Below are 25,313 nucleotides of genomic sequence, written 5' to 3'. Positions count from 1 at the left end.
TCAGCAGGTCAGGCAGCATCTATGGAGATGATTAAACAGTTAATGTTTCAGGCCGAGACCCTTCGTCAAGACTGGAAAGGAAGGGGGATGATGCCAGAATAAGAAGGTGAAGGGAGAGGAAGGAGGAACAGCTAGAAGGTAATAGGTGAAGCTAGCTGGATGGGGTAGGGGAATGAAGTAAGAAGTTGGGGGGTGATAAATGAAAAAGGCTAAGGGCTGGGGAAGAAAGAATCTTCCAGGAGAGGAGAGTGGATCATGGGAGAAAGGGGAAGAGGATGGCCATCGAGGGAGGCGATAGGCAGGTGAGGAGAAGAGAGAAGAGGCCAAAGTGGGGAAATAGTGAAGAGGAAAGAGGGAGGAGAAAAAATTGCCAGAAGTTGGAATAATTGATGTTCATGCCGTCAAGTTGGGGGCTACCCAGATGAAATGTGAGGTGTTGTTCCCCCACCCTGAGAGTGGCCGTATCATGACAGAAGAGAATTGCACAGACCAACATGACGGAATGTGAATGGGGACAGCTATTGAAATGGTTGGCCACCGGGAAGTACCACTTTTTGCCGATGGAGCGGAGATGCTGGACAAGGCGGTCTCCCAATCCACATCAGGTCTAATCAATGTAGAGGAAGATGCATGGGACACAGTAGCACTCACAACACGCTGGAGGAACTCAGCAGGTCGGGCAGCGTCCGTGGAAACGATCAGTCAATGTTTCGGGACAGAACCCTTCATCAGGACTGAAGAGGGAAGGGGCAGAGGCCCTATAAAGAAGGTAGCGGGAGGGTGGGAAGGAGAAGGCTGGTAGGTTCCAGGTGAAAAACCAGTAAGGGGAAAGATAAAGGGGTGGGGGAGGGGAAGCAGGAGGTGATAGGCAGGAAAGGTGAAGAAGGAATAGGGGAAAGCGCAAAGGGTAGTAGAAGGAGGCGGAACCAAGAGGGAGGTGGTAGGCAGCTGGGGGAGGGGGCAGAGTGAAACTGGGATAGGGGAAGGGAGGGGGAGGAAATTACCGGAAGTTGGAGAATTCAATGTTCATGCCAAGGGGCTGGAGACTACCCTGCCAGTACAGTCGGCCCTCCTTATCCACAAGTTCGCATACGCGAAATCAACCAACCGCGAATCGAGAAAACCTGGAAGTGCTCTTCCAGCACTTGTTGTTCGAACATGTACAGACTTTTTTTTCTTGTCATTATTCCCTAAACAATGCAGTATAACAACTATTTTACATAGGATTTACATTGTATTAGGTATAATAAGTAATCTACAGATGACTTAAAGTATACGGAAGGATGTGCATAGGTTATCGTGGATCGGGATTGAAAAAAAAAACGGAAGTTCCCTTACTAAGTAAATCGGAACAGGTACATCCGGTATTATTTAGCATCAGTTAGTCAAACGTTTGTCTTAGTATACAGTATATATTTTACCTTTCTATGCATGTAAAACACTTAAGAAACATATGTTTCAGCGCCAGGCTTGGGAACGGAAATTCCCGAGTTCGATCCAGTGACAGACTGCCCCCGAGCGCTCTCCATCCCTGCTGGGTTGATGTGGAGGATCAAAGATCAAAAACCCAAAACCCCAAAACCCAATAATTAAAGCACTGCATTGCTTAGTAATAACTGTAGCTTTAATCGGGGCAGGGCTTTTCTCACTTTATCCTTTAAAATTGTTCCGATCGTTGACCGACTGTAGCCGAACGCTTTTCCAATGACCGATGGCATTTCACCTCTTTCCGATCGCTTTATTATGTCCACTTTATTTTAAATCGCGATCGTGATTATTTTCGTGAACAGAAACACTGCGGATTCGGAGGTCCGCCGCCAGGTCCTAATGTCCACCGCTCTGAGACAGGTTAAATAAGGTCCAGGGTTCCGCTGGGTCCTAAGATCCACTTCATTTAGACAGGTAGAATAAGGGACTTGAGCATCCACGTTTTTTGGTATCCGCGAGGGGTCTCGGAACCAATCCCTCGCGGATAAGGAGGGCCGACTGCATATGAGGTGTTGCTCCTCCAACCTGAGGTTAGCCTCATCATGGCAGTAGAGGAGGCCATGTATGGACATATCCGAATGGGAATGTAAAGCAGATTTGAAGTGGGTGGCAACCGGGAGATCCTGTCTGTTGTGGCGGATGAAGCGGAGGTGCTCGACGAAGCGGTCCCCCAATCTGCGTCGGGTTTCACCAATGTAGAGGAGGCTGCACCGGGAGCACCGGATGCAATAGATGACCCCAACAGACTCACAAGTGAAGCGTTGCCTCACCTGGAAGGACTGTTTGGGGCCCTGAATGGTGGCAAGAGAGGAGGTGTAGGCACAGATGAGGCACTTATGCTTACAGGGATAAGTGCCAAGTGGGAGATCCGTGGGGAGGGATGTGTGGATAAGGGAGTCACGGAGATTCCTGCGGAAAGCCGAGAGGGGTGGAGAGGGAAAGATCTGCTTAGTGGTGAGGTCCTGTTGAAGGTGGCGGAAGTTGCGGAGGATAATGTGCTGGATCCGGGGGCTGGAGGGGTGGTAGGTGAGGACAAGGGGAGCTCTGTCCCTGTTGTGGTGGCGGAAGGATGGGGTGAGGGCCAAAGTGCGGGAAATGGAGGAGATGCGGGTGAGGGCATCATTGATGACGGCAGAAGGGAAACCACGATCCTTAAAGAAAGAGGACATTTGAGATGTCCTGGAATGGAAGGCCTCATCCTGAGAGCAGATGCAGTGGAGACGGAAGAACTGGGACTAGGGAATTGCATTTTTGCATGTGGCAGAGTGGGAAGAGGTATAGCTGAGGTAGTTATGAGAGTCTGTGGGTTTGTAGAAGATGTCAGTGGATAGTCTGTCTCCAGAGATGGAAACCGAGAGATCGAGACAGGGGAGAGAAGTATCCGAGATAGACCAAGTGAATTTGAGGGCTCGGTGGAAGTTTGAAGTAAAGTCGATGAAATTGATGAGCTCAGCATGGGTGCAGAAGCAGCACCAATGTAGTCGTCATTGTAGTGAAGGAGAAGTTGGGGAGCAGTACCAGTTTGGAGCACAGACTGTTCCACATAACCAACAAAGAGGCAGGCATAGCTGGGACCCATGTGAGTGCTCATAGCTACACCCTTGGTCTGAAGAAAGTGGGAAGAGCCAAAAGAGAAGTTATTAGGTATGAGTACCAGTTCCGCCAACCGGAGGAGGGTGGTGGTGGTGGGGAACTGGTGAGGTCTATTGTCAAGAAAGTAGCGGAGGGCTTTGAGGCCTTCTTGATAGGGAATGGAAGTGTATAAGGATTGGATATCCATAGTGAAATTGAAGCGGTCGGGACCGGAGAACTGGAAGTTATTGAAGAGGTGGAGGGCATGGGATGTATCCTGGATTTAGGTAGGGAGGGACTGAACCATGGGTGACAAAATGGAGTCCAGGTAGGCAGTTACAAGTTCGGTGGGGCAGGAGCAGGCAGAAACTATGGGTCTACCAGGACAGTCAGGCTTGTGGATTTTGGAGAGGAGATAAAACCGAGCGGTACGGGGTGTGGGAATTATGAGTTTAGTGGCTGAGGATGGAAGGTCTCCGGAGTTGATAAGGGCAGTGATGATACAGGAGACAATGGTTTGATGTATTTTGGGGGGTCCTGTTCCAGGGGTAAGTAAGAGGAGGTGTCAGAGAGCTGCCGTTTGGCTTCAGTGAGGTAGAGGTCCGTCCGCCAGACTACTACGGCACCACCTTTGTCTGTGGGTTTGATAGTGAGGTTGGGATTAATGCTGAGAGAGTGAAGGGCAGTGCATTCAGAGGGAGTGAGGTTGGAACAGGAGAGAGGAGTGGTGAAGTTGAGAGGGTTGATGTCTCGGCGACAGTTGGAGATGAAAAGATTGAGTGCAGGTGGAAGGCCCGGGCGGGGTGTCCAGGATGAGGAGGAGGGTTGAAGACAGGAGAAGGGGTTATCAATAGGGGAGGGGAATCCTTGCCAAAGAAGTAGGCTCAGAGACGTAGGCGACGGAAGAAGAGTTCAGCGCCATGGCGGGCACGGAACTCACTGAGGTGTGGACGGAGGGGGACAAAAGTGAGGCCCTTGCTAAGGGCAGAATGTTCTGCCTCAGAGAGGGGATGGTCAGACGGGATGGTGAAGACACGGCAAGGGTTGGGGCTAGGGTCAGAGGAGGGTGAAGAGTAGGAGGTCTCAGGAGGGAGCAAGGTGTTGGGATATTCAGGGAGAGTGGGGTTTGGGGAGGATGAGGGATCAGAGGAATGGAGGGGCAATGAGGGGTAGGGGGAAGGTTGGGAGTCGCAGGGAGGAAAGAGGGTAGTGGAGGAATAAGATGAGCGATAGGACCCAGTGGCAGTAAGAGTGGTCCTGGTCTGGAGAGGGTCAGGACCCGCCATGACGCTGAACTCTTCTTCCGTCGCCTACATCAGGAAAGAGCTGTCAGAAGTGGGTCAAGTTAATTTATTGATGGTTGTCTGGAAAAGTACTGTTGGTGTAGATGTTTGTTATTTGAACATTGTTTTGTTTGTCACTGAATTTAATGACACATTTTGTACTTAATAAATTTTTTTCACTAGTTTTAATTTATATTCTGTATTTAACTCACTCCACCCACAATCCTTGTAGGTGTTGTGCTTTCCTCAAATACAGGTTTGACCATTACAAGTCCATCTCACTTAATAGCTCAAGAACATCACTGAATTTAACACACAGAGTACAAATCAAGAGGCCAGAGGTAGTGCCCAAACTGTTGTGCAATGTGGATTAATCCATGTAGACAGAGCAGTATCTCTTCATAGTGTCAATGGCACTATCAGCAACTTACCACAAAAAAGATGAAAATAATCTATCACATTACAGCTGTTTGATGTGCAGTTAAATTTTAATACGTAAAAGTTACTTTGACCTGTTAATGGTGTCTAGAAGAAATTTTGCTTCGTGTAGAAGTAGGTTTAGACTTGAGAAAGGATAATGATAGGATATAGTTGATGTATTACAATAGTATTATGAATATTAAACTGGAAAAATTATTCTCTGGATAGAATATGAAAAGGCAAATGTTGCCAGAATTAGCCACCAATTAATTTTGATACTGTTAAAATTAAGGCAAAAAAACTGCAAATGGATGTAAGTTATATTTGTGCAATTAGTATTATGCAAGCTTGTTCACAGCCTTTTCCTGTTTTGTACACAGAAGTTTTAAAGAGACCATTGATTGCATTTATTTTAGTTTGACAGAATGACTTGGAAAACTGCCTGACAGTAAACTTATCAAAACAAGCTAGTGCCACTTCTAGCCAAGTTAGATTGAAATCCCTTGCAGGTACATACCGGCATCTCCCTCTGAACATTAACAAAACAGACCAATCCTTTGAAGGCTGGGGGATGAAACACACCTGCTTCTTGATTTTAAGCATACTGGGAAAAAAAGGGCATCTGTGGTATGACACAAACCCAAATGTGTCATGAACTAATAAGGCTGCTGGTTAAAAGAAATATGCTCTGAGGTTGTTGGTGGGAGGAAGGGCATGGATTAATGGAAATATCAATAAATAACAACAGTGCCTTACAATTTCTGAATAGTACTATTAGAGCACAGCAAGTTAAGATGCGTAGTTGGATGAGTGTAAGGGCTAGGTTGGCATGTAAAAGTAGATCACATGGGATCCAGGGTGAGCTAGCCGACTGAATACAAATTTGGATTGGCGGAAGGAGTCAGAGAGTAGTCGTGGAGGGTCATTATTCAGATTGGAGGCCTATGATCAGTGGGGTGCTACAGGGATTACTTCTAGGTCCACTGTTGTTTATCAGTTATATTAATGATTTATTTATTGAGATACACCATGGAACGCTGCCCAGCAGTCTCCTGATTTAATCCTCACCTAGTCATTAGACAAATTACAATGACCAATTAACCTATCAACTGGTAAATCATTGAACTGTGAGAGGAAACCAGAGCTCCTGGAGGAACTCACAGCCATGGGGAGAATGTGCAAGCTCCTTACAGGCAGTGATGGGGATTGAACCCGGGTTGTCTGTACTGCAAAGCATTGTGCTAACCATTATGCTACCGTGCCACCGATGACAGTGGTTAGTAAAGGCTGATTTATACTTCTGCGTCAAATCAACGCCGTAGGTATGGCGTCGCCGCAAACCCTACTCAGAGCTTACACGGATCCCTACGCGGTAGCCTGACACGCACCTCTCCCAAAATGTAACTACGCATTGTGGCAATGCAGACCGCAACACCTGTGATTGGTCCGCTTGGTAGCATCGCATTTCCTCCTACGCTGCAATAGCTTCCCATTGGGGGACTGAAGGGCAGGGAAGGAACTCTGGCTGCAGTGCTTTCCATAAAGCTTTACAGACCTCTGAAATTATGGACACATTTCGCTTTTACAAGGAAAGACGCTCGCTTTAAACTTGTTTACCCTGAGAAAGACTACCATGACTATAAGCCTTGCACAGGTCGGTGTGTGCGCATGCGCGACGTGCCCGAATTGCGGAGCGAGGCAGGCACACCAACGCACAAGTATAAATGCTCACAACACGTGTAGGCCACTTACGTAGCTTGCGGCGTCCATTTGACACAGAAGTATAAATCAGCCTGTAGTTTGCAGATGACACCAAAATTGGTTGTGTAGTGGACAGTAACAGTTATCTAAGATTACAACACGATCTAGATGACCTGGGAAAGTCAGCCAAGAAATGACAGATAGAATTTAACTCAGACAAGTGCAAATAGTTGCATTTTGGTAAGTTAAATCAAGGTAGGACTTGCACTGTAAGTGATAGAGCTGTGAAGAATATTGTAGAAGAAAGAGACCTCAGGATACAGGCATTTTGTTTCCCTGAAATTGGTGTCACAGATAGACAGGGTGGCGAATGAGGAGCCTGGCATGCCTGCCTGTATCAGACAGGGCCTTAAGTATAACTGGACCAGACGTTGGTGAGACCATGCTTGGAGAATTGTACTCATTTGTGGTCTTCTAGGATATCGTTATGCTTCAAAGGATACAGAAAAGATGCATGGGGATGTCAATGGGATTGAGTTATAAGGAGAGACTGGAGAGGCTAGAAGTTTTTTCCCTGAGAGTGACCTTGTAGAATCATGAGGGGTAGATGAGACAGGTGGTCACTGTTGTTTTAGGAGAGTCTAAAACTAAAGGAGCTACTGTAGACTTAAGGTAAGAGACAAGAGATTTACTGGGGTCCTCTTGCAGGATTTTCACTTGGAACATCGACATAAACATATGGTTAAGATGGCGCAACCGAACGTGTGCGACAGCTTCAGGTAGTCAAAAAGATAAGATATCTGACTAAAAACATCTTTAAAAATACCTTCTCTGTGGTAAATTGTGTTAAATTATCGCTGCAAACAGTGAAGGGGTGAGCACTGCGAGGCAAGTTCAGGGGATGAGCCGAGCTGATGAGTTGCACAGGCATTGCAATTAGAGTTCCAGAGCTCGTTCAACTGGCCCGAGTGCGAGGTTGGATCACTCTGGGCACTGAGCTGATATGAAGAGTGGGTTACCCCGAGAAAGGCTACCATGATCATGAAGCCTTGCGCGGGCACCTGTGTGCGAATGCGCGGACGTGCCGATTTTTTTTCCCACAGATCGGTTTTGGCTTAATCTTCCCAACTACACTGTACATACATTATTTCTACTTTATATAGGCTGTGTATTTATCATATCATTCCTGCTTTTACTATATATTAGTGTTATTTTAGGTGTTATGTGTAATTTGGTATGATATGGTAGGTTATTTTTTGGGTCTGGGAACGCTCAAAAATTTTTCCCATATAAATTAATGGTAATTGCTTCTTTGCTTTACGCCATTTTGGCACAAAAGGTTTCATAGGAACGCTGTACCTTAGCGGGGGAAATACGGAACAAGGGCAGTCTCATATGGGACAAACCAATTTAGCCCAATATACGGGATGTCCCGGCTAATATGGGGCAGTTGGCAACCCCATGTATGCTGTATAACCTCCATTATGCACTGCAATTTAATTCAATGCTGAAGTGTTGTGGATACTTAAATAACTGTTTTCTGCATTTTCTAATGTTAATTGGAGGAAGAAATAGAGTAAACCTTTTACGTTAAATAAACTTGTATCAGAATTCGGAAAAGTTATTTACCAGTATTCAGCTTTTCATTTTTTTTATATGCTTGAAGACACCCTCAAGCACTTAGCCCCACAGCAAGCTTTGCAACCATGACTCATAGTTTGCATAAACCAACAACTTTTCAATCATCACATCCCATTATTTAAGCACGATGCTTGATACTTGCTGATACATTTTCCTGTTTCAGATAACAAGAGAAGGATAATAGTGCTTGCTTATTTAACTGTGCATGGAGAAAGTTGAGATATCTGTTGTGGGAAAGAGTGTAATTGATATCGAGATTTTTGGCAAAATCAATGAAGTTCTACAGACCTAATTTCTCACAGAACTGACCTGGAACATTGGCCTTATAGAGAGTGAATCTGGCAATGGTACCTGTGAGGAACAAGGAAATGGTAGAGGAGTTAAACAGAATATGACCCTCAATTAAGCTATGACCACCGTTGAGGTTGCAGCTTGGCATTAATTATTTTTTAGTGTTTTCTTTAGTTTGTGGGGATGGATTTGGGGACAGAGAGGGTCAAATGAGGGTTTAGGGACAGTGATGTGGGGGAGTTAAGAGTACAGGTCGGAGTCTTGCTTCACTTTTGAAAGCGACCCACACAGACATAGGACTTCCACAGAAAGAGCCGCGATCTCAAGCTGGGTGTCAGGCCAGCAGATCAACATGGGTGAAGTTTGGTGCCTCCCCCCACCCACGATGTCCAGGTCAGAAACCTGTGCTGGCAGGAGGACCCCTGATTTCGAGAACGGGTGAGACTGGAGTTCAAAGGCCAGTGTTCAGGGTCCCGTCATTGGTGATGCTGGAGTTCAAGGCTTTGTGTTTGCTGATTGGCACGTCCTGGGCTCAGTGTGGAAGCCAACCGAGGGTCAATTTGAAAGTCCAGAAGTCAAGGCCCATTGATTTGTCCTGGGCCTACAAATCTCTGCATGTCTGCCAAGATGGTCGATGGCCCAATATCTGCACGTCTGAGTCCAAATCTGCGTCCGCTGGAGGTTGGAGGCTGGAGAAGACTGCCTGTGTTGAGGACTGTGTATGTGCATGGGCAGGAAGGAGGAATGGACTTGTTTTGCTGTTGTTTTGTTGCTTGTTGTAGTCTGTGTCTTTCTGCCAGGCACTGTGGGCAGGCTATGTTGGTGCTGGGATGTGTGGCAGCATTTGTGGTCTACTCCCAGATGTCCTCAATATGTCAGTGGTTAATGCAGATGAAACATTTCATGCTATTTTTCAATGTACATGTGATAAATAATCATGAATATTGAGATTTATCATAATTTTTCCACAGAAAGTGCCAGGTTTATCCCATTAATAATGAATAATGCTAGGGTGCCATTGACATCATTGAAGAATTTTGACTTGACTGAAGGGTGACAAAAGCCCTCACCCGAATGGCTTGTGACTCAGGATGCTTACAAAGTCAAACGTGTATCTTCTAGATTGAAGGGCTCAACCCAAATGTTGACGATCCGTTTCGCTCCATAGATGCTACCTGATCCACTGAATTCCTCCAGCATTTGTTGTTGGTAGAGAAATGCATTATGGGAAAAGGGAAGGAAAGGGATGGAGGTATGTCGGAATAGCCAAGTCTCTGATGGGATGAGCTGCAAATAGCCAATTCCTGTTCTTTCTTCACATAGACTTCGTCCCATTTTACATTTAGCTACCCAGAACTGAGGGAAGATGAAAACCCAAGATGCATTGTACTCAATACTATACTTGCAGTATTTGGCTAACACATAGGGACATGCCCCTCTCTAGTCTCATCTTCATCCATATCTTCTTCTTTGGTGAATATTGATGGAAAGATAGCTGTATCAGATGGAAATGAGGGATTGCTGCATCCTCTGGTTCACTGAGTCGTGGCTCACCCCCCACTTTCCATGCCAGTGGGCAGTGGCATCAGGAAAGGGCAAAGGTGGTAGCACCTGATTCATGATAAACTCATTGTGGTGCTCAGAAGTCTCATCTCCCAACCATTCTACTCACCAAGAGAGTTTTCCACTATGATCCTGACGGAGGCAGATATCACAATAGCACTTGTTATATCAAGTGACATGATTAACAGACAAGAAACTGCCTGCGCTGATGCCTTTCACATCCATGCTGGTGTCTTCAAGCAGGCTAGCTTGAAGAAATCTCTACCCAACTACCACTAGCACGTCACCTGCAGGACCAGAGGACCCAACACATCTGACCACTGTTACACTACCATCATAAATGCCTACTGTTCCATCCCTCAACTGCATTTCAGGAAATCTGACCATCTGGCAGACCTCCTCCTACCTGCATATGGCAGAGATTAAAGAGAGAGGCGCCAGAAGAAAGACAAACAAAGGGGTGGTCACAGGAAGTAGAGGAATAACTATGGAACTGCTTCGAGTTGGTGGGCTGGGCCATCTCTAAGAACTCATCATGTTGTTATGTACTTTATCAAAACAGATTCTTCCCCAACAAGAAGTCCTGAAAGAATCTAGGGATTGGCAATCTGCTATGGGTTAGATTGGTGTTGTGTAGGACTGGTGATCTGGGAAACAAAAGGTCCAGATATAACCTCTGAAAGGCCATCTCGCATGCAAAGTGGCAATTCTGGACTAAACTTGAATCACAAGCATATGCTTGACAGTTATACAAGAGCTTGAATGCCATCGCCTCCTACAAGGTAAAGCTAAGTGACATAAAAGGCAATAAGGTTTCACTTCCCCAGATGAGCTCAATGGCTTTTATGGTCACTGTGACTGACAGAACATGGAGGCACCTTCACAAACCCCCACAGTCCCCAGTGACCCTGTGATCTCAGTCTCTGAGGCCGACATAAGAGCATCTTATGAGGGTGAATGCACAGAGAGTATCTGACCCAGACAGCATTCCTGTCAAATAGTAAAGACCTGTGCTAATGAACTGGCTAGTCTGTTTACAGCAGACATCCCACCCTGCAAAAACTCATTTCAGGGAGTTCTCAACCTCATTTCAGGGAGGTCTCAACCGGAAGTCTCAATGAATTTGTTAATTTTGCAAGACATCAGATTCACAAGTATTTTTGAGACAGCTGACTTCTGAATTCTGTCTTCATGCGCCATGTTCACAAAAGCTGCTGTCTTGGTTGATGAGCAGGCAGAGTTTTTTTTGCTGTTTCTGAATCAGGAAACATTTTCCTGAATAGCTTGCCTGTGTGCTTACACACCTGGAATGGCAGGTTATGCTCAACGATGAAAGATGTAAAGTGCACCTCAGCTCTAGTGACCTTCTCTGTCAGACTTCGGTTTTTTGCTGAAAAGAACTGTGAAATACTTGAGCAGCTTTCCCTGCGCTTAGCCTCCCTGATATGTTGTGGTCCCTAAAAGAAATAAAAGCATAAGGTGTATCCTTATTACAGGTGTGCGCCGCTTTACGTCCATTCAGACAACGTCCGATCGCATATACATCCATAGTTACACTCACTCTCACTCTCTCTCTCTCTCTCTCTCTCACTCACTCACTCACTCACTCTCTCACTCACTCACTCACTCACTCACACACACACACACACACACACACACACACACACACACACCTTGCAGTAGTCGGGATCAGAACTTACTTTCTTACATCGAAATGGGTGATTTTAAATGAGTGATTTAGAAGTTCTGTATCTTCAAGTTCAAGTTGATTGTCGTCTGGCTGATTGTCCACAAATGAAACAACCTCTGTCCAAACCATGGTGTAGCCACAATACATATATCACACACACCACATAAAACAATATATTACCATATTATTTAATAAAGCGTAATTCAAAATGCATATAAAGTGCACAGCACAGGTAAACAGTTCACTGTCCTAATGACAAGACCTCGGTGGGGGCCGGATATTTATTAAAATCGTTTTTTCTTCTGAAAACGGCTGCGCTTAAACCCAGCCCATCGCGGGCTTCGATGTACCTGTAAGTGGAAATGTTTCAGGAAAAAAAACTCGAAGAATTTGCTTGCTGCGAGCATGTTTTTAAAGATGTCTTAGTGGACGATTTTGGAATTTCGCTCCAATTTAAACCTCGCTTTTAAGGAATATAAAAGTGGCTATGTCTCCGGGTCCTAACAGGATATTCCCTAGGACCTTGAGGGAAGTTAGTGTGGAAATAGCAGGGACTCTGACAGCAATATTTCAAATGTCATTAGAAACGGGAATGGTGCCAGAGGATTGGCGTATTGCTTATGTTGTTCCATTGTTTAAAAAGGGTTCTGAGAGTAAACCTAGCAATTATCGGCCTGTGAGTTTGACATCAGTGGTGGGTAAATTGATAGAAAGTATTCTTAGAGATGGTATATATAATTATCTGGATAGACAGGGTCTATCCCATGGTACTCCAGGTGTAGCCTCAGCAGTACCCTGTGCAATTGTAATAACAATTCCTTGTTTGGTAACAGGTCTTGTAATAAAGGTAATAGATCTTTTGCCTTCCTAACCATTTGTTGCACTTGCATGCTAACTTGCAATCAGCATGGATTTGTGCATGGAAGGTCATGTTTGACAAATCTTACTGAATTTTTTGAAGAGGTTACTCAGAAGGTTGACGAGGGAAAAGCGGTGGATGTTGTCCATATGGACTTCAGTAAGGCCTTTGACAAGGTTCCACACAGAAGGTTCAATCGTTAGGTATTAATATTGAAGTAGTAAAATGGATTCAGCAGTGGCTGGATGGGAGACGACAGAGAGTAGTGGTGGATATCTGTTTGTCAGATTGGAGGCCGGTGACTAGTGGTGTGCCTCAGGGATCTGTACTGGGTCTAATGTTGTTTGTTATATACATTAATGATCTGGATGATGGGGTGGTAAATTGGATTAGTAAGTATGCAGATGATACTAAGATAGGCGGAGTTGTGGATAATGAAGTAGGTTTTCAAAGCTTGCAGAGAGATTTAGGCCAGTTAGAAGAGTGGGCTGAAAGATGGCAGATGGAGTTTAATGCTGATAAATGTGAGGTGCTACACTCTCTCCTTCCTTCCTCTTCTTTAATCATCATAGTTTCCATAACTTCCCTACCTGTTTCCCTTTCACAATTCAATATCCTTCTTGTTAGTGACTCCACTATCTAGCAGTAAAGAATACCGAAGAAAAGAAATTGTTCAGAATCTCCCCCATCTCTTTTGGCTCCACACAAAGCTGTCCACTCTGATTCTCTAAGGGACCAATTTTATCTCTCACTATCCTTTTGCTATTAATATAACTGTAGAAACCCTTGGGATTTATTTTCACCTTACTTGCCAAAGCAACCTCATAATCTTCTTTTAGCTTTTCTAATTTCTTTCTTAAGATTCTTTATATTCCTCGAGCACCTCATTTACTCCATGCTGCCTATATGTATTGTAGATAGCTCTCTTTTTTCGAACCAAGTTTCCAATATCCCTTGAAAACCATGGCTCTCTCAAACTTTTAACCTTTCCTTTCAACCTAACAGGAACATAAAGATTCTGTACCCTCAGAATTTCACCTTTAAATGACTTCCATTTCTCTATTACATTCTTCCCATAAAACAAATTGTCCCAATCCACTCCTTCTAAATCCTTTCGCATCTCCTCAAAGTTAGCCTTTCTCCAATCAAAAATCTCAACCCTGGGTCCAGACCTATCCTTCTCCATAATTATATTGAAACTAATAGCATTGTGATCACTGGGCCTGAAGTGCTCCCCAACACAAACCTCCGTCACCTGACCTATCTCATTCCCCAACAGTAGATCCAACACTGCCCCTTCTCTAGTTGGTACCTCTATGTATTGCTGCAAAAATCTATCCTGCACACATTTTACAAACTCCAAACCATCCAGCCCTTTTACAGTATGGGCCCCCGACCTCTGACTCTCCCTAATCACTGTCCCTGACCCCTAACTTCCATGCTAACCCCACTGCTACAAACCTTAAAAGAAACAACTCCAACATCAACAGACATTGCAGCTCAGTGCCATCTTGACCCTCCCCCCACTTTCTAACTCTGACTCCTCATCTTTTTTCTCCAGACCTTATGAAGGGTCTCGGCCCGAAACGTTGACTATACTCTTTTGAATAAATTGTGATTCCTATAACAAGTATGCGTGGGGTAAGGGAAATGTGTTGCCTGTGGCAGAGCAAAAGTGGTCCTTTATTACTTTGCAGTTAATCTTCAGCTGTGGGTGGTTTGTATTAGCATGGAAATAGAATTCAAAATTGGCAACATTGTTATCTGATTGGCATTGCACACACATTTTTTGATAGATGGTTCCTGCTCTTCAAGCTGCCGTAACTAAGATGGTGTCCTCTGCATATCATTGTAACAGTTCCTTATTAGTCTGTGAACTATTTTTGAGCACAGGTATGGTGCACGGCAGGTGCTTTACAGCCCAACTTACCAAGTTTGCAAATCTTCAGCTGTGATTCATTTCATTTCATTTCCTTTTCTGAGTGCTTATTGGTGAGAAAAATCTCTACAGTAATTGATACCTGCATATACAGTTTTAATCCCATTATAAATTACAATGTTGGACTTAACTACAATGGAAGTTCAAAGTAAATTTATTATCAAAGTACCGATACACTCAATGGCCACTTTATTAGGTAGCCTCCTGCACCATAATAAACTATGCCACGTAGTCTGCTGCAGCTCATCCACTTCAAGGTTCGATGTGTTGTGCGTTTAGAAATGCTCCTCTGCACACTACTGTTTTAATGTGTGGTTATTTGAGTCAACTTGAACTAGTCTGAACATTCTCCTCTGACCTCTCTCATTAACAAGGTGTTTTTGCCCACAAAACTGCCGCTTACTGGGTGTTTTGTGGTTTTTGTACCATTCTCTGTAAGCTCTAGAGCAGGGATAGGCAACCTTATGCACAAATGACTTCCTGGCATGCGTTATTCATTAATTTGAGGCAAAACATAACTAGATGTATTTAAATGGATAATTCCCATATTTCAAGTTTTTACGGCACTTATCTGGCCCACCGTCCGCTCATTATTACGCGATCCGGCCCACAGAGGCAAAAAGGTTGCCGACCCCTGCTCTAGAGACTGTCGAGTTTGAAAATCCCAAGAGATCAGCAGTTTCTGAGATACTCAAACCACCCTGTCTGGTACCAACAATCACTCCATAAAAGTCACTTATATCACATTTCTTCCCCATTCCGATGTTTGGTCTGAACAACTCAGCTTGGAAGAACAACACTTTGTATTCTGTCTGGGTAGCTTCCAATCTGATGGCATGAATATCAATTTCGCCAACTTCTGGTAATGTCCCTCCCCCTTCACCATTCCCCATCCCCCTTTCCCTCTCTCACCTTATCTCCTTGCCTGCCCACCACCTCCCTCTGGTGCTCTCCCCCCTGCCTTTTTTCTTTCTTCCATGGCCTTCTGTTCTCTCCTATTGGACTCCCCCTTCTCCAGCCCTGTACTGTATCTCTTTCACCAATCAACTTCCCAGCTCTTTACTTCATCCCTCCCCCTTCTATTATCTTCTGTGTCTCTCTCTCCCCTACCCCACGTTTTAAATCTACTCTTCCACCCCCTCCCCAAGTCCTGCAGAAGGGTCTTGGCCTGAAACGTTCACTGTACTTTTTTCCATAGATGCAGCCTGGCCTGCTGGTTCCCTCAGCATTTTATGCGTGTTGCTTGGATTTCCAGCATCTGCAGATTTTCTCTGGTTTGTGAACGTCATGTCTGCATGCCTTTATGCATTGAGTCGTTGCCACATGATTGGCTAATTAGTGAGATACCTAATAAACTGGCCTCTGAATGTATGCCACCATATGCTACCCTGAGATTCATTTTCTTGTGGGCATTCACAGTAGAACAAAGAAATACAATAGAATCAATGAAAAAAAAACTACATACAAACAAGACTGACAAACAATATCCAAAAGAAGACAAAACTGAGCAAATACAAAATAAAAAGTAATATGTAAATAAATAAATAGTAAATAAATAATACTGAGAACATGAGTTGTAGAATCCATGAAAGATAGTCCATAAGTTGTGGAATCAGTCTGGTGTTGAGTTGAGTGAAGTTATGCACACTGGTTCAGGATCCTGATGGTTGAAGGGGAATAATTGTTCCTGAACCTGGCAGTGTGGGACCCAAGGCTGCTGTACCTCCTTCTGGATGGCAGCAGTGAGAAGAGAGTATGACCTGGATGGTGGGGCATAGGAGGGTTTAACTAAAGCTTCTCACAAACTTTTATGACATTTGAATTGTAGCTAGATTGGGCCAGGAAAAGAACAACAATGAACTTCTTTTTGGAGCTGATCCTAAGAACTTATGCCTCTGCTAAATATACTGAACCAAATTCATTTATGTGCTTTTTTTTTTGCACCGTTGTCTCTTAACACCGTTTCTTTTTGTAAATTGTTTTTATCGCTTCAAATACAAATCTCTGAAACAGTTTGTCATACATTTGGCTGATTCTTCATACATGAGTTACATGGAGCTGCAGTTCTTTCAGGCTTCTCCTCAAATGTTTGAGGTGGGTGGCGTTGTATCCCACAGTAAGAGTATCTTCTGGTTAGCTCAGAATCAGGTATTGTATCTGATAAAGCACTTGCCTTTTGTCCACTGTGGTCTTTGCCAACCTATCTACTGCTTTTTAAAGGATCTCCTATAATTTCTTCTGGTCCTCAATATTGCCTCTTTTCACATCTCCCAGTTGACTTAGTATATCAGCCATTAATTTAAAAGTGCTTTTGATTCCAAAGGCTAAATTGTGAACAGCAGCAGTCTGTGCACTGATTCTTTTGCAACATCCCTGTCTACCTCTGTCTCTATGAATAGGTACCCTTTATTCTGCCTTGAAGCTGACTAGAAATCTATTCCAATACTTACCCTGGCTCTGCCTTTTTTGACATGCTTTACTCTACGAAGAGATACCTGATTTGAATTTCTTGATGAAATTGACACAACACACATAAGAAAATACTGCGTTAAATAATTTAATAATGTTGGTCAAGCAAGATTTCTCTTCAAATTTTTTTCTGCTGACATTTCATTACTGTGTGTTTCCCATGTTTTTAGCTTCCTGCCAGGAATTCCTTATATTTTTTCCCCACACCCCCTGGTTAAACTAACTATTCTATCATTTCCTGAATGTTCTAGCCCCCTTCTTAAATAAAGATAGGTTAGCTATCCACCAGGACTCTGGCATAAAAAATGTGTGTGTCAATGCCTTTGCTGTCTCTTCCATAGATTCCTTTAAAATGTATTGCTGCTGTCTATCCTACCTGTGGATTTGTCCTTCTTGAGATTGAGGTAATTCATAATATAATTTTAAATGCACTTATTTACTCATGTAGCATCCGTGCTATGCCTACTGTTTCTTAAATTGGTAAATGTTAAAACAAAATTGGTTTATTATTTCTTTAATATCTCATTGGTATTATACCTGTGATATTGTTTTGCCTTTCCCTTAATAGCCTGTACCTTTTTAATTGATGTTTCTGTCAAATATTTAATTTTGTTTATTGAAAAATTACCTTCACAGTTCTTTTCTTGCCTTTATATGTATTTTTCCCTTTTCTATTGTCCTAATATTCTCTTTAATTATTTACTTATGACTTTTCTATATTTCTTTTTGATTACACTTAACTGTTACTTATGCATCCTTAGTTATCATGCAGTATTGTGTGTTTGGTGGCTCTTTCCACAGAGTTGAACATGCCTGTCCTGCATTTTGGATATAGTTTCAGACATTCCTATTCTTGTTTGTATTTATTGTCTCCCAATATTTTACTAATTTTATCTTTCAAAATGTTATCTTCAATCTCCTAAAAGTTAACTTTTCACCATCTTAGAAACCAAATTTATGTTACACTTGCTTTTTTGAGTATCGTGTTAAAGTATATTATTTTATGATCACTATTCTTCAATTTTCCCCTCTGTCTCTTCTCTGCTGTGATTCATTCCCCATTAATACATCAGATGAGTCTTGCTGAGATTTTTACATCAGTGAGATCAGAGCCCTGGTAGGAACCTCATTCCCACACCCTGTCCCTACCTTTTTTTTATCCAAATAATACCCAGCTAGTAGAAAACCCTCATGCTGATTGTTGACTCATTTCCACCTCCTTCCACCATTAGATGGTCTATAGACTATGTCTTTTAGTGTGAATAATCCTTAATTACCTTTTATGCCAAACTATATGAATTCTGTATTTCACATAAAAATTGCTGGTGAACGCAGCAGGCCAGGCAGTGTTGCTTGAAGTTCCAGCATCTGCAGATTTCCTCGTGTTTGCATTTGTGAATTCTGTATTTGCCTTCCTTATAACCGCATGTTTTCTTCTTTTACTGTTGTTCCACTCCGCATCTTGTGGCACATCGGGCGGCAACTTTGCTGTTTCGTTAGCAATTCCCTGTTATTGACGAGGCCGAGTTGCTAGCTCGACACTCAATCCAGCACGGATGGAAAGCGTGCACGGAGCTGGCTGGATTCAAACCTGGGACCGCTCACCTTGACGTCCAATGTGGATGCCACTACACCATCGGCCAGCTTTCTTTTCTTTTAACTGCTAATATATTATTGTTAACAAATATTGCTGTTAACTTTTTCCTTTTTCTCTAATTTATTTAAATATTATTCTTGCAATATTACTTCCTGTTTTAAGATGTATCAGTAGCCACTTTATTAGGTACACCTTTACACCTCATTATTGCTATTATTGCTAATCAGCCAATCATGTGGCAGCAACCCAGTGCATAAAAGCATGCAGGCATGGTCAAGAGGTTCAGTTGTTGTGCAAATCAAACATCAGAACGGGGAAGAAATATAATCCAAGTGACTTTCACCGTAGAATGATTGTTGGTGTTAGACACAGTAGTTTGAGTATCCAAGAAATTGCTGATCACCTGGGATTTTCATGCACAACAGCCTCTAGAGTTTATAGAGAATGGTGGAAAGAACAAAAAAAGATTCTAGTGAGCAGTGGTTCTAAGGGCAAAAATGCCTTGTTAATGAGGGAAGTTAGAGGAGAATGGCCAGGCTGGTTCAAGCTGACAGAAAAGCGACAGTAACTGAAGCAACTGCACATTACAACAGTGGCGTGCAGAAGAGCATCCCTGTGTGCACAGCACATCGAGCCTTGAAGTGGATGGGTTACAGGAGCAGAACACCACGAACATACCCTTAGTAGCCACTTTATTAGGTACAGGAAATGCCTAATAAAGGGACCACTGTGTGTATGTTCTAGACAAAAAAGTTTCTGTATTCTAATATGCTCTTAAAAATGCTTCCGGCACAGCCTGAGAATTTTCCTTTCTGTGGTCCAACACTATTTGTTGGTGCATGCCCACTGTACCTACAGCAATTTTGCAATAATGTGTGAAGGGCAAGAAATGAAAAACCATGCCTTGGAATTGGATTAGAAAAGTAAAGGCAGGTTTTGAAAAGACTTAGGACATTTTAGTAAAACTGGAGTACCCCAATAAATGTAGGCTTTTGCTTTGCAATGCAAAAAAATGCACTAGTTTAATAGCTTTTAGATTTTCACCAGTTATCAAGTGACCTCCTCAATATCATCTTCAAAATGGATAAGCTACAAAAATTGCCAGTGAGTATAATGCCTTATCTCTCCTCTTGTGGATCTTCTTCTTTCTGATCATGACTACAATTAAAATCAGCTTTATATACATTTATCATCTTAAGCGATTTGATAGATCCTTCCAAACCGCAAATTTACTTAATTCCATAATTATTGTTTTTTAATAAACTTTTCCTGAAATCAATTTGTCCTCTCAGCTGGTGCCTGACTATTTGGGTGATTATAGAAATAAGCCATGAAAACCGACATGCTACACAGGTTTGGAATTTCTACAGCATTTGTGATCCAGCAATGTGCTGGGCCCATTGCTGCTTGGCACCGCATTCCCTTGATGGAGGCAGCAAAACAAAGTGAACACAGTGTTGGATTCGCAACCCTGAACTTTGTATTTCAGTTATACAGTTCTGAGCCAGTGGTTCACAAATTGGCCCAATTTAAAACGGGTATAAATTCTAAAGGTTCTGCATTGATCCCTGTTCCGAATGAGATACTTCTGAGGAATTGTAATATGCGAGCTGCTCTATCAGCCTCTGTAAAGAGGTAGTCTCTATTAAATGAAGATGCAACTTATTTGTTATTGGTTTAATGGGTTAATGTGGGATGAGACATAGGAACAGTAAGTGGACCTACTTACTTTCATGCTTCTCTGTCAAAATTCCCCTTTCAATGCATCGCCATTCAAATCTGCAAAGGAGCAGTCGCACGTAGATATCGTCACATTGTAATGTCACAACTGTGGTTTCTGCCACCATTTTTAATATGCGGGTACTAGCATTTATTGATTGCTACCTACATAAATGAATTAGATTGCTATGATCGCACTTCTCCCGAACTGGCAACGTATCCCTGGGCAATATCCTTGTGAAATTGTGTTGCAGCAATTCATGAAGTTTTTTTACCGGACTGTTCTCTTGGTTGTTATGGAAGGTGTGCATTGGAGGTGGTGGTTGTCCATCGTGTCCGATGATGACGGGAAACCTGCGCAGGAGAGGTTTTTAAAGTGGAAAAGTCGTTGCACTGGGGCAGTCCCAATCCCTCGACCTCAGAAGTAGCCAGTGGTACAAACGAGCCTCACAAACTGTGGGGTCTTTCTTGGTTGCAGTGGATGACCATGACATCCTCTGTGCCTTGCCATGCCTTTTGCTCTCTGTGAAGCATTGTGGAACCGCCTTCCTAGCCGCTGGATCTCACTGCAGATCTCCTTCATCCAAACTGCTGGAGCTGACTTCACACGTCAGGTCAGGGATGTCCCTACCTCACCGGGGCAGGAGGCCACCAGCTTCCCTCACCTGGTTTAGCCCACCTGTCAAAGCATTGTACCGGAGTGTGACTGCTGTCACATGCAAACTGCTATTTGGAGCCACGGGTGAGAGCTGAGTGTCCAGTGGGGACCAAAGGTGAGTGATCTGCCCCGGAATGGACGTGACAAGCCCCTTCACCAGAGATGCTACCCCTCCCTGGACACCCCATACAACCCACATTGGAGGACTTGTGTATTATCTGCTGTCCACTTATGGTGTTTTTTTTCATCTAAAGCCTCCAGAATCCAGCATCTATGTCCAGCTAAGCAAACTTAAAGAAGAACATGTTCTTTGACGTGGACTCTTCACAACTGCATCTTCCACCACTCACCACTCAAGCTAACTTATAACCTGTGTGTTAACAGGGGAACACATTTAGTCATAATGAGGCCCAGAGGTTTTTGTATCTGCCTAATATTTGGTTGCCATATATCTATTCTGAGAAAGTATTAGGCCCTCAGAGAAATTATGAGCCTTGCAATCTGCTCTCTGTGTGGTGATATCAGATGATTAAGAGCTAATGATGTGTTCAGAAAGGTTGCTATTTAGCAGCATTAATATGATTATAATTTCCTTTGATCCTATGGTCAAGTAAGCGTAAGTCAATCTAGTTTCTGTTATGAATTCTTGTCACCATCCAGTTTTGGAGTTGTGTTCCTCTATTTTTGATAGTCATGACCACAGATGTACTGATAATCTCCTTAGCTGCTTCATTTCTAGATTTTAGATGAACTACCTGTAGTGGGCTTTGAGGAAAGATGTGTAACAAGAGGTATCATGGATGCGGGAAGGTGCATTACAGAAAATAAGTGATTCTACAATGCCTTTGCCTGACAAATTATTAAAGCACTCCTCCTGCAGTTGGTCAGTATATGTAGTGCTATTTGAGTTTTGGTTAATCCAACAAAAGCTATTGCGAAAAAGCATAAAATACACAGATGCTGGAAATGTGAAGTAAAAAAAAACAAAGTGCTGGAAATACTAAGCAGGCCTGCAATGTTCTGCCAAATTGCAGCATGTCCTTTTGCTTTTCTCCCTCTCCAATTGTCCTCATGACTACATGGCTCCAAAAACTTTATGCCACCAGGACAACCTTAGTTTCCATGTTATCATAGACAATCCTTTAGTTCTGGTGAAGGATCTTTGATCTGAAACATTATCTTGTTTCTCGTTCACATTTACTGTTTCTCAGTCTTTCCAACATTTCATTGTTATGTCTTTGACCTATTCTCTACTTCTCTGCAGCTTTAAACAAACTTATTTCCTCACTTCTGTGGTTCTGACAAAGAACTATTGACCTGAAACATTATCTCTGGTTTTCTCTGTGCAAAGTGCTGCCTAACTGGCTTATTTTTCTAGCACTTTAATTACCCCAGCTACAGCTGTTGTGTAGTACATAATAGAGTTTTGTTTTGCTTTTAAAGAATAACTTGCTGATGGTTGCCATAGAATTTAGCAGTGACTTAAAAGTGAATGCAAAAGCAACAAATAAAGCATAAAAAAACATTTAAAGAGTTGTGGCTACTTATCGAACAAGGTCACTTAGACATCTCACCCTTGACTCATACTGGGCACAGCAGTGGTTTAACTAGTCAGGGTCATTTCAATTAATTTCACCATGTTCTTGTAATGATGCTTGCTTTGGTGTCAATAACACACTCGGTAGAATAAACTTATAAACTTTTAATTTGCAGTTACATCACCGCACACACAGATACAGAAGATGAATCTGAAGAGGACAGATTGAAACATTGCACTGAGAACTCTGTATTTGGAGCTTCACCGAAAGATGCTAGTGAGGACAATGAGACCGGTGAATTTGATGCTCTGATGCAGAAAGCAGATCAGCTGCATGGCAGCCTCATGGAAGAGAAAAGAGAAGGATTCCAGTTACTGCTTGAGAAAAAAGACCAGGTAGGTGCAAACGACTGTATACTCTGTTATATCTTGTGTTAAATGATAAAACCTGACTAGCACTTGGTCAAGGAAAATGTGCTCATTATCCTCAAATACAAAATTATCAAATACAAACATTGCTGGTAAGCTTTGCTTACAGCAATGTAGTTCAATTGTGCACTGAAAGCAGGAATCCAGATTCATAAAATTGTTGCACATGAAGGCCAATCATCTCCTCAAGCCCATACTCACATCCTGCAAAAGCAATCCAGTCTGTCCACTTCTCCAAATCTGTCCATGGTTTTCTGAATATTTGGAGTATTTTACATACATAACAATTAAAGAACTTCATTTATTTCTTATGAAAATTACAAACATTTCAACATTTTAAAAAATGAAACAAATGACTAAAACCAGAAAGATGTTTAATGTTTCAAGGTAAACATCAGCAACATTAAAATTCCAAATTGTGTTAGACATCAATTTCTATCTAATAATATATTCCATCATTTTGTGTCATCTGCAAATGTCAGACCACTTGCACATTCATCCAGATCATTAATGTATATGTTATAAATAACAGTGGTCCACCGTTAATCCTTGAGAAACACCAATTGTCACCATTTTCCATCAGAAAATCTCTCCTGTATCACTACTTTGTGCCTTAGTTTTAATGTGATCAGCCTATCATGAGGAACATTGACAAATGGTTTACTAAAGTCCCCATCTACTGCTCTATCCTCATTAATAATCTTTGTCATTTCCTCGATAAACATCAATCAAATTTATGAGACGGGACCTTTCCCACACTGACTGGATACTGACTATCACTAATACGTGCATGCTTTTCCAAATTAGAGTAAATCCTGCCCTAAGAACTTTCTGAAGTAATTTCCCTTTCATTGATGTAAGGCTAACTGGCCTATAATTTCCCGGTTTGCTCCTGTTATTGCTTCCCTTAGTATCCTGAGAAAGACCCCATCAAGTCCTGAAGGCCTATCCACCAAAATGTTTTTCAAGACAGCCAATGTCACCTTCTCCTTAATATTGACATGTCCTAGAATATAAACAGACCCTTCCTAATCTCACCATCAACCACATCCTTCTCCTTGGTGATGCAAAGTACTCTCTCAGTCTGACCTCCTCTACCCCCTAACATACACCCTTCTTTTGTTCTGTTTGTCCTTCCTTCCTTCTCTGCAGCTTTTAGATGAATTTACACTCTAACTTTTCCCATTTCTGAAGACAGGTCATCAATCAGGATCATTTAAGTATCTTTCCCCAGAAATGCTGCTAAACATTTCCTGCATTTTTAGATTTTATTTATGATAAATAAATATTTGTTTTTCAAGTTCTGGGACAAAGTGGAATTTCTGTGGCGATTAGCAAGGGCATACAGCGATATGCATGACATTGCGTCGGATGTAGAAGAGAAAAAAAACTATGCTATGATTGGTAAGGCATGTAAACAAAATTTTTCTTTGTGTTCTTTAATTTGAAAAATTAGAGCTTGTTGAATTTTGTTATTTGTTAAGTTTTTTAGTTGAACAAGTGTGTCTTTGAGCTTGAATAATATCATCACAGCTTTTAAGATGCAGTTATAAAGTAGAATGCCCAGAGCAGAGTCTTACATTTTCAAATTAACCTTGCTAGCATTTATGCTTATCAAATATCGCAAGCAAGGCTGACAATTGTTTTGCCTATATCCCTTGACAATGCATCCAGAAATAATTTGCTTGTGATTACCAGATGGGTGGAAGGCTAACATACAAAAACGGTTACAGTACTCCCAAATACTTCCCCAATAGAAATAGTTAATAAATTTCACAACCTATGCCAGTGATATTAAACCTGATTCTGAAATAAAATCTAGATTTTTTCCCCCCATCTTTTATGGATTTGGGAGAATGCTTTCACTTTATCTATCACCTCTTATCTCAAAGCTTGTATTGCTGCCCGTTCAGGAAGATCCATGCTCCTTTTTATTAATTTCCTTTTAACAGGGTTATAAAGTCATTGAGTGACACACTTTAGTCTATTTTTCACCTTGCGGTACAATATTGATACAGCAAGGCAAAGCACACAAAATGCTGGACGAACTCAGCAGGTCAGGCAGCATTTGTGGAAATGAATAAACAGCCGATGTTTCGGGCCAAATCCTTCATCAGAACCCTTCATGAGTTCTGAAGAAGGGTCTCAGTCCAAGCCACCATAGATGCTGCTTGACCTGCTGAGTTCCTCCAGCATTTTGTGTGCTTTGCCTTGGATTTCCAGCATTCTGCAGATCTTCTCGGGTTTGTGATACAGCAAGGAGTTGATTTGCAGATCAAAAAAGAATTTCTCCTTTAGAGACAACAGAGGTTCTCTGAGCTGATTTCATTCAGGAAAGAGATGGATTTAATTACAATATTGAATGAGTACGGTACTTCTGATTTATGGGTATTCCTGCATCAACATCTAAATCTACAAAGATTTAATTAGATGTAGGAATAGACCACTTTATCCCAT

The 25,313-nt window shown here is 42.4% G+C and overlaps 1 protein-coding gene across 1 annotated transcript in view; it reads left to right on the top strand.

Annotated features, from left to right (window-relative positions):
* The window catches only part of LOC140190492 (regulator of microtubule dynamics protein 2), a 92,993-nt gene that overhangs the window by 13,911 nt on the left and 53,769 nt on the right, over window positions 1-25,313 (top strand). Inside the window, exons 2-3 of the mRNA XM_072247120.1 lie at window positions 22,604-22,823; window positions 24,158-24,260. Of these exons, the coding sequence (XP_072103221.1) occupies window positions 22,604-22,823; window positions 24,158-24,260 (323 nt within the window). The remainder of the gene's footprint in view (window positions 1-22,603; window positions 22,824-24,157; window positions 24,261-25,313) is intronic.

Source organism: Mobula birostris, chromosome 2, assembly GCF_030028105.1.
Source record: "Mobula birostris isolate sMobBir1 chromosome 2, sMobBir1.hap1, whole genome shotgun sequence".
Taxonomy (NCBI): domain Eukaryota; kingdom Metazoa; phylum Chordata; class Chondrichthyes; order Myliobatiformes; family Myliobatidae; genus Mobula; species Mobula birostris.
The sequence above is the reverse complement of the archived record's forward strand: the minus strand, read 5'-3'. Positions and strand labels throughout refer to the sequence as shown.